The following is a 9,443-nucleotide window of genomic DNA, read 5'->3' on the forward strand; positions in this document are numbered from 1 at the left end:
AAGTTTGAAAATCACGAAAAAGTGTGCGAACCACTGATATTACAGCAACATACGTTTTTTCAAACAAACTGTTAGGGTTTAGAACTAGAAGACATTGGTAGAATCGTAGACTTTGTCAAGGACCCCCAAAAAGATATGTATTTGGCCGCGGACCCCCATCTCAAAATATTTTGTTCCAGGGACCCCCAGAAGCAAAGATTTGAGTTACAAATGCTCGCTTTAAAAAAATAAATAAACTGCCCACAAAAAAGTTTGAAAACATAACTTTGGTTGATTATTTCCCTTCAATAATATCAATTGGTATTGGTGTGTTTTATATCATTTTTATCGTTGATTAGTCACCTTTACAACGAGGTACAACTTGTAAGGATTGTGAAATCGTGGAATGAGAAACACAGCTAAACGTGTGGGTAGCGCCTCCCAAAAATGCAACCTGCCAGCACACACCTGCTGAGAGGTGACTGACAGACACCTGAACATGGGTCTTGCAACTTTAACAACATGTCTTTGGTACGTTGTGTGAATCTTGCCTGTAAATCTCTGGAAGAAAACCTACAGTATGGTTCCTCAGTGAAGTGAGGGTGAGGAACCGGTCATCTTGGGTTGTTGTCTTCCTTTGACTTCACCAGAACCTGGTCCTAAGTGTGTAAATGGTACCAGGACTGACACCACATAATGCTGTTACTCTGTATAACAGAACACCAGCTTAACTTGTCCTGTTGCATCATGGGTCTTATCCTGAAAGGAGGTCAGTGTTGCTGCTTGGAGCCTCAACACTAACTCAACAAAGTGTCAGAACCCATGTTCAGGTGTCAGTCACACACCTGTAACAGACACACTCCTCTCAGCAGGTGTGTGACTGGCAGGACGCTGAAAACCAGAGCGATTACCAACAGAAGCATATTGGGGGGATTTTGGCCATTTTTGTGTTGGCGCTGCCCACACGTTTAGCTGTGTTTCTCATTATACGAATGCCCGATCCTTACAAGCTGTACCTCGTTGTAAAAGTGACTAATCAACAATAAAAATGATATAAAACACACCAATACCAATTGGTATTATTAAAGGGGAGAAATTATCGACCGAAGTTAAGTTTACAAGCTTTTTGTGGGCGGTTTGTATTCAAAGATTTGCACAAATGTTCACGATTAAAATAAATAAATAGCAGATCTACCAGTAGATCTACAAGCTCACCGAGTGCCGCGATATGAGCTCGTATATTTGGTATTGTTTTGTTTGTTACTATTATTACCACTCGCATTTGTAGATCAAAATCAATTATCTCTCTATGAGCTTGTAGAGCTGCTATTCTTTTTTTTTTAAATTGTGAACATTTTTGCAAACCTTTGAATATATATGTATATGTTTTTAAAGCGAACATTTTAACTCAAATCATACTGTGTGTGTGTGTGTGTGTGTGTGTGTGTGTGTGTGTGTGTGTGTGTGTGTGTGTGTGTGTGTGTGTGTGTGTGTGTGTGTGTGTGTGTGTGTGTGTGTGTGTGTGTGTGTGTGTAGATGCAGAGGGGTCGGGTCGAGGTGGCAAGAAAACGTCTAAATGCGGAAACTGCAAGTTTGGAGCCGAATGTGACGAAGATTCAGAAGATATGCTGTGAGTTCACACTGTGTGTGTGTGTGTGCGCGCAATAACCTCACGTTTGCAGTTACTTCACTGGGTATGGTCTAGTTCAGATAATGAGCTGAGGTCATTGTAAATACTCCAGTAAAGTAGAAATACCTCAAAATTGTACTTAAGTACAGTACTTGAGTACATGTACTTAGCTACTTTACACCACTGGACTCAGGTCCCCTACACGATTCACTGTAGCGCAAGGACCCCCTAGCTGAGAAAGAGATGAAGCAGGGACCCCCTAGCTGAGAGAGATGAAGCAGGGACCCCTTAGCTGAGAGAGATGAAGCAGGGACCCCTTAGCTGAGAGAGAGATGAAGCAGGGACCCCTTAGCTGAGAGAGATGAAGCAGGGACCCCTTAGCTGAGAGAGAGATGAAGCAGGGACCCCTTAGCTGAGACAGAGATGAAGCAGGGACCCCTTAGCTGAGAGAGAGATGAAGCAGGGACCCCTTAGCTGAGAGAGAGAGAGAGATGAAGCAGGGACCTCTTAGCTGAGAGAGAGATGAAGCAGGGACCCCTTAGCTGAGAGAGAGAGAGAGAGAGATGAAGCAGGGACCCCTTAGCTGAGAGAGAGAGAGAGAGAGATGAAGCAGGGACCCCTTAGCTGAGACAGAGATGAAGCAGGGACCCCTTAGCTGATAGAGAGATGAAGCAGGGACCCCTTAGCTGAGAGAGAGATGAAGCAGGGACCCCTTAGCTGAGAGAGAGATGAAGCAGGGACCCCTTAGCTGAGACAGAGATGAAGCAGGGACCCCTTAGCTGAGACAGAGATGAAGCAGGGACCCCTTAGCTGATAGAGAGATGAAGCAGGGACCCCTTAGCTGAGACAGAGATGAAGCAGGGACCCCTTAGCTGATAGAGAGATGAAGCAGGGACCCCTTAGCTGAGAGAGAGATGAAGCAGGGACCCCTTAGCTGATAGAGAGATGAAGCAGGGACCCCTTAGCTGAGACAGAGATGAAGCAGGGACCCCTTAGCTGAGAGAGAGATGAAGCAGGGACCCCTTAGCTGATAGAGAGATGAAGCAGGGACCCCTTAGCTGAGACAGAGATGAAGCAGGGACCCCTTAGCTGAGAGAGAGATGAAGCAGGGACCCCTTAGCTGAGAGAGAGATGAAGCAGGGACCCCTTAGCTGAGAGAGAGATGAAGCAGGGACCCCTTAGCTGAGAGAGAGATGAAGCAGGGACCCCTTAGCTGAGACAGAGATGAAGCAGGGACCCCTTAGCTGAGAGAGAGATGAAGCAGGGACCCCTTAGCTGAGAGAGAGATGAAGCAGAGACCCCTTAGCTGAGAGAGAGATGAAGCAGGGACCCCTTAGCTGAGAGAGAGATGAAGCAGGGACCCCTTAGCTGAGAGAGAGATGAAGCAGGGACCCCTTAGCTGAGAGAGAGATGAAGCAGGGACCCCTTAGCTGAGACAGAGATGAAGCAGGGACCCCTTAGCTGAGAGAGAGATGAAGCAGGGACCCCTTAGCTGAGAGAGAGATGAAGCAGGGACCCCTTAGCTGAGAGAGAGATGAAGCAGGGACCCCTTAGCTGAGAGAGAGATGAAGCAGAGACATATAGTTAACGTCATGTATTTCTGTGTGTGTGTGTGTGTATGTGTGTGTGTGTGTGTAGCTGTATGTGTAACATAGTGTGTAACGGACACAACGATAACCCTGTGTGCGGTAAAGACGGTCTGACCTACGACACACCCTGCCATGTGAGAGAGACGTCCTGCCTGAAGCAGATCAGGATAGAGATACGACACGTTGGGAGGTGTACAGGTACACACACACACACACACACACACACACACACACACACACACACACACACACACACACACACACACACACACACACACACACACACACACACACACACACACACACACACTGGTAGTGACCTATAGAGCATCGCAGTTCCCGCCCACTTCCTGGTTCCACTTCAAAATACTCAATGCATTTTTCCCATTGACATTCCCAAAAATATTTATATCAATTAATTTAAGCCTAGAATCAAGCCATCCAGGGTCCTGGTGAATCATGACCATAAAAAAAAAAATCTGTGATTTTGTTTATTTTATATTTTATTATATGATATACTATATTGAATAAATACCCTTTGTTTTGCCGTTTTCAAAAAAGTTTTTTCACAGAATCAAACGTTTTATGGTCATGATTCACCAGCACCCTGGATGGCTTGATTCTAGGCTTAAAATAATTGATATAATTTTTTTTGGAAATGTCAATGGGAAAAATGCATTGAGTATTTTGCAGTGGAACCCGGAAGTGGCTGCAACTGCGATGCTCTATAGGCTTGGTGGAAGGAGTGAGAGAACTAACCAGCAGAAAGGAGGAGAGGAAAAGGAAAGGATGAGATAAATGACAAGAGGAGAGGAAAAGAAAGATGGAGAGAAGAGATAGAAGAGGAGAAGAGACGATTAGACATTTAGAGGTTCGGTTTAGGGCTTAGAGATAAAGGGCTTGCGGGTTAGGGTTCAAATAGCCGATCTACAAGCTCACAACGTGTCCATACATAAAAAAAATGCTGAAATAGTAGATCTACAAGCTCAAACAAAAACACATCATATTCCCTGTTTACAAACTGTGTTTCCTGTTTCTTGTTTATAAACAAAAAAACGTGTTTCCTGTTTCCTGTTTTCCAGATAAAAACAGGAAGGAAGATGGAATGAAGATCAAACCTGATGTGTTTGGTAAGACAAAACAAAGCTTTCACAATAAGAGTCTCAAAGTGTTCTTCAACAAACCACATCATTTCACAATAAGAGTCATAATAACTGTATATTTATTTTCCCACAATAACTGTCACTTTACCAATTCAGTCTATGAATGAATGGTAACATTAGCTTAGCTTCACACTCGCAGAACAGCAATCTGTTTACATCAACGTCGGCCAATCAGAAGGTTCCATTTCCATACAGCCAATCAGAAACAAATGCTCTTCTTTTGCAGCCGTGTCCAAACCGGGGGAGGGGGAGGGGTTTGAAGATAGCCCCACCCCTTGCCATGAGGACTACGCCCACTTCTGTGAACATGGAGTGTGTGAGATGAGACACGATCTACCTGTATGCAGGTCTGTCTGTCTGTCTGTCTGTCTGTCTGTCTGTCTGTCTGTCTGTCTGTCTGTCTGTCTGTCTGACTGTCTGTCTGTCTGTCTGTCTGTCTGTCTGTCTGTCTGTCTGTCTGTCTGTCTGTCTGTCTGTCTGTCTGCAGGTCTGTCTGTCTGTCTGTCTGTCTGTCTGTCTGTCTGTCTGTCTGTCTGTCTGTCTGTCTGTCTGTCTGTCTGTCTGTCTGCAGGTCTGTCTGTCTGTCTGTCTGTCTGTCTGTCTGTCTGTCTGTCTGTCTGTCTGTCTGTCTGTCTGTCTGTCTGTCTGTCTGTCTGTCTGTCTGCAGGTCTGTCTGTCTGTCTGTCTGTCTGTCTGTCTGTCTGTCTGTCTGCAGGTCTGTCTGTCTGTCTGTCTGTCTGTCTGTCTGCAGGTCTGTCTGTCTGTCTGTCTGTCTGTCTGTCTGTCTGTCTGTCTGTCTGTCTGTCTGTCTGCAGGTCTGTCTGTCTGTCTGTCTGTCTGTCTGTCTGTCTGTCTGTCTGCAGGTCTGTCTGTCTGTCTGTCTGTCTGTCTGCAGGTCTGTCTGTCTGTCTGTCTGTCTGTCTGTCTGTCTGTCTGTCTGTCTGTCTGTCTGTCTGTCTTTCTGCAGGTCTGTCTGTCTGTCTGTCTGTCTGTCTGTCTGCAGGTCTGTCTGTCTGTCTGTCTGTCTGTCTGTCTGTCTGTTGTGTTGTATGTATTTTGTAGGACAGAAATAAATAAATCAAATCATGTGGGAATAAAACATTTTATTGCATTAATAGTTTTATGATAGTTTGTAATAAATGTAATTAAAGTGTGGTTTACCAGCAAGATAAGGGTTAAAACATTTATATAGGATAAAAATCATTCCAACGCATAGACCTGGAAATGAATTGTGTGTGTGTGTGTGTGTGTGTGTGTGTGTGTGTGTGTGTGTGTGTGTGTAGGTGCTCCTCAGGCTACGGTGGTCCACAGTGTGACCAGCTGTTGGATTTCAACATCCTCTACGTTGTCCCCAGTGGCCAGAAGCTGCATTACGTCCTGATCGCTGCCATCATAGGAGCCGTGCAGATCGCTGTCATAGTGGCTGTGGTCATGTGTTTTACCAGGTAATCTATTACTATTACTATTACTATTACTATTACTACTGTTATAGTGGCTGTGGTCATGTGTTTTACCAGGTAATCTATTACTCTTACTATTACTATTACTATTACTACTGTCATAGTGGCTGTGGTCATGTGTTTTACCAGGTAATCTATTACTATTACTACTGTCATAGTGGCTGTGGTCATGTGTTTTACCAGGTAATCTATTACTATTACTACTGTCATAGTGGCTGTGGTCATGTGTTTTACCAGGTAATCTATTACTATTACTATTACTACTGTCATAGTGGCTGTGGTCATGTGTTTTACCAGGTAATCTATTACTATTACTATTACTATTACTACTGTCATAGTGGCTGTGGTCATGTGATTTACCAGGTAATCTATTACTATTACTATTACTACTGTCATAGTGGCTGTGGTCATGTGTTTTACCAGGTAATCTATTACTATTACTATTACTATTACTACTGTCATAGTGGCTGTGGTCATGTGTTTTACCAGGTAATCTATTACTATTACTACTGTCATAGTGGCTGTGGTCATGTGTTTTACCAGGTAATCTATTACTATTACTACTGTCATAGTGGCTGTGGTCATGTGTTTTACCAGGTAATCTATTACTATTACTATTACTACTGTCATAGTGGCTGTGGTCATGTGTTTTACCAGGTAATCTATTACTATTACTATTACTATTACTACTGTCATAGTGGCTGTGGTCATGTGATTTACCAGGTAATCTATTACTATTACTATTACTACTGTCATAGTGGCTGTGGTCATGTGTTTTACCAGGTAATCTATTACTATTACTATTACTATTACTACTGTCATAGTGGCTGTGGTCATGTGTTTTACCAGGTAATCTATTACTATTACTATTACTATTACTACTGTCATAGTGGCTGTGGTCATGTGTTTTACCAGGTAATCTATTACTATTACTATTACTATTACTACTGTCATAGTGGCTGTGGTCATGTGTTTTACCAGGTAATCTATTACTATTACTATTACTATTGCTACTGTCATAGTGGCTGTGGTCATGTGTTTTACCAGGTAATCTATTACTATTACTATTACTACTGTCATAGTGGCTGTGGTCATGTGTTTTACCAGGTAATCTATTACTCTTACACATAATACTGCAGATATAATGTGATAAACCTAATCATTATAACTGCTGGCAGTAATGCTGTTCCGCCAGCAGAGGGCAGTGATAAACTGCTGCATAAAGCCTGTGAAAGGAGACATTAAACTGCATGGTTTTGTGGGTTTGAATCCAGCCTGGTTCATCCCGCTCCGCTCCTACGTGGGGTAATGAGTTTACCATATGAAACAATTCAATAGTTTTTTTAATAATCCACTATATGGAATAGTAATAATAAGACTATATTATAATTAGACTATAATTAGACTAGATTATAATAGTCTAATTGACACAATTCTACAAAGGTTAATGTTAACTGCAGTTCCTCTGTCTTCCTGTAGGAGGTAAAGGTTAATGTTAACTGCAGTTCCTCTGTCTTCCTGTAGGAGGTAAATGTTAATGTTAACTGCAGTTCCTCTGTCTTCCTGTAGGCGGTAAAGGCTAATGTTAACTGCAGTTCCTCTGTCTTCCTGTAGACGGTGCAACAAGACCAAGCGAGGGCGGAGACAGAAGCAGCACCTCGGCCACTTCCCGTCGGGGACTTCCTCTCGGATGATGTAACCATGGTTACCTTTTCTATTAGTTTTATTTTTATTTAGCTTTTTTAAAACGAAACAAGAAGAACTTTTTTACGTGCGTAAAACAGACGGACGGACCACATCTTTTATATCGTCTTTTTGTGGCTCTTGGGGGCGGAGTTTGGAACTAAACGTTTTTTTTAATTTGTATTAATTGAATTGTTAACGGGGCCTTAGTGTTCATTTTAAAGGTGCAGTAAGTGATGTTTTTGTTAAAATGAGTTTCAAATAGCTCTATATTATGATAGTAATCATAGAGTTTGTTCAGTAACAGTGTTAAATAGCTCTATATTATGATAGTAATCATGAGTCATGAGTGTTTGTTCAGCTCTTTAATAAACACTAAATACATTAAGGTGGGTCGCCAATTCCATCCAATCATGTGAAAGTACCCATTTACCAGCTTTCATGTTTTTTATAGTGTTCCATTTCTGATGGTTTTCTCTGTGTTCATGTCCTGTATCCTGTCTGAGTTCTCTGCTCCTGATTGGATCAAATTGGTATCCTGACCTGTGTTTATTAAAGAGAGACAGACCCTGTTACTGAACAACAATATTTATTATATCATACATATTGTATATACATACACATACATACTTTTACAGTCATGTAAAGTGTCTTGTCCTTTGTTTTTATTTTATTTTCCCTTCTTTTTTTCTCTCCATTTTGACAGTTTTTCTTATTTTTTGGCCAAATAAGCTCTGGCTTCAGCGGTCAGAATGAGGTTTATTTTCTCTAATTATTTTGTTTTATATTACCTGTGAAATCTAAACTTAATGCTACTACATCAAGTGACCATAAAGTAAAGTAGAAAAAGCAACGTTTACTATCACAATATAGAGCTTTGACTTTCTAACAGAAACATATTTGTTTTAACCCTTAAAAAACATCACGTACCCCTCCTTTAAACCTGTTTTGTTTTGTTTGTTTTCCCTCTCTGTTCTTGTCGGGACGTTTCACAGCAGAACTCCGTTCTCGGTGCCGGACGAGGTTTTTCCGGCGAACGCCACACTTTCGTCCACGTTCACTCCCGCCAAACGCTGACCATGTGATCACTCAGGGGGCGGGGTTATTTATTGTTCTTCTTCTTCGGGATCGAAGCTCACCTCCGTCCGACTGGAAGGGTTCCTCACTTCCTGTTTTTTTTTCTGACATCACTTCCTGTGTGATGTCATCACAGGGACACGGCCAGTAGGACAGCGTGGAACTGGAATCTCTTTTTTCAAACGGTACGATCCCGTGTTTTGTACGAATCACGTGAATACGTAAATAATTGTACGATTGTTTTAGTTTAGCGCCCTCTAGCTGCAGTGATGTCACACTGCGGTTCATTGATAACGTTTAATTTCAGGCTTTTTTTTTCTCCTTTAGCTATTTTGTATTTTTATTTTTATATTTTGTATTTGTTTCATACAAGCTGCCTCGGAAAAACCAAAATGCTGTTTCCTTTTTTTATACTTCTCCTCAGAGCTGACGTGTGGTCATGTGACATGTGGTCATGTGACATGGTCATGTGACATGGTCATGTGACATGTGGTCGAAACCTTGTATGTCCAGAAAACTTTCCTTTTTTATTATAACTTTTTTTTTAAAACATTTAAAGTAGTGGAAACAGCAGATCTACAAGCTCACAACGCGACGCGTTGTGAGCTTGTAGATCTGCTGTTTTCACTACTTCTTATTTGGGACACTGGTATGATGGAGCTGGGCATTAATTTATGAAAAAAAATAAACATAAACAAGTTTAAATGTGGATATACAAGCTTTCTGCCCGGCAACAACGATATCCATGTTGATAGAATAGGTTTATTGTTTACGTTTGAAGATAATAATAATAATGAATATTGATAATAATAATAATAATAATATGCTGATGATGATGTGATTCCATTCCGGAAATGGGATT

At 41.8% G+C, this 9,443-nt stretch overlaps 1 protein-coding gene across 3 annotated transcripts in view; it reads left to right on the forward strand.

Annotated features, from left to right (window-relative positions):
* Nucleotides 1-9,141, forward strand: part of LOC308077267 (tomoregulin-1-like) — a 23,251-nt gene extending 14,110 nt beyond the window's left edge. The window contains exons 5-11 of one of the 3 annotated variants that reach the window (XM_080417890.1): nucleotides 1,516-1,609; nucleotides 3,248-3,396; nucleotides 4,281-4,328; nucleotides 4,588-4,708; nucleotides 5,645-5,806; nucleotides 7,436-7,516; nucleotides 8,500-9,141. In XM_080417890.1, coding sequence (XP_080274016.1) covers nucleotides 1,516-1,609; nucleotides 3,248-3,396; nucleotides 4,281-4,328; nucleotides 4,588-4,708; nucleotides 5,645-5,806; nucleotides 7,436-7,516; nucleotides 8,500-8,581 — 737 coding nt within the window. In that variant the 3' untranslated portion in view covers nucleotides 8,582-9,141. Of the gene's footprint in view, nucleotides 1-1,515; nucleotides 1,610-3,247; nucleotides 3,397-4,280; nucleotides 4,329-4,587; nucleotides 4,709-5,644; nucleotides 5,807-7,435 lie in introns of all 3 variants that reach the window. The other 2 variants (XM_080417891.1, XM_080417892.1) reach the window with 2 other exon arrangements.
* Nucleotides 9,142-9,443: the final 302 nt, after the last annotated feature.

The sequence above is a fragment of the Gymnoscopelus braueri genome (assembly GCF_963280865.1).
Source record: "Gymnoscopelus braueri genome assembly, chromosome: 21".
In the NCBI taxonomy this organism is placed as follows: domain Eukaryota; kingdom Metazoa; phylum Chordata; class Actinopteri; order Myctophiformes; family Myctophidae; genus Gymnoscopelus; species Gymnoscopelus braueri.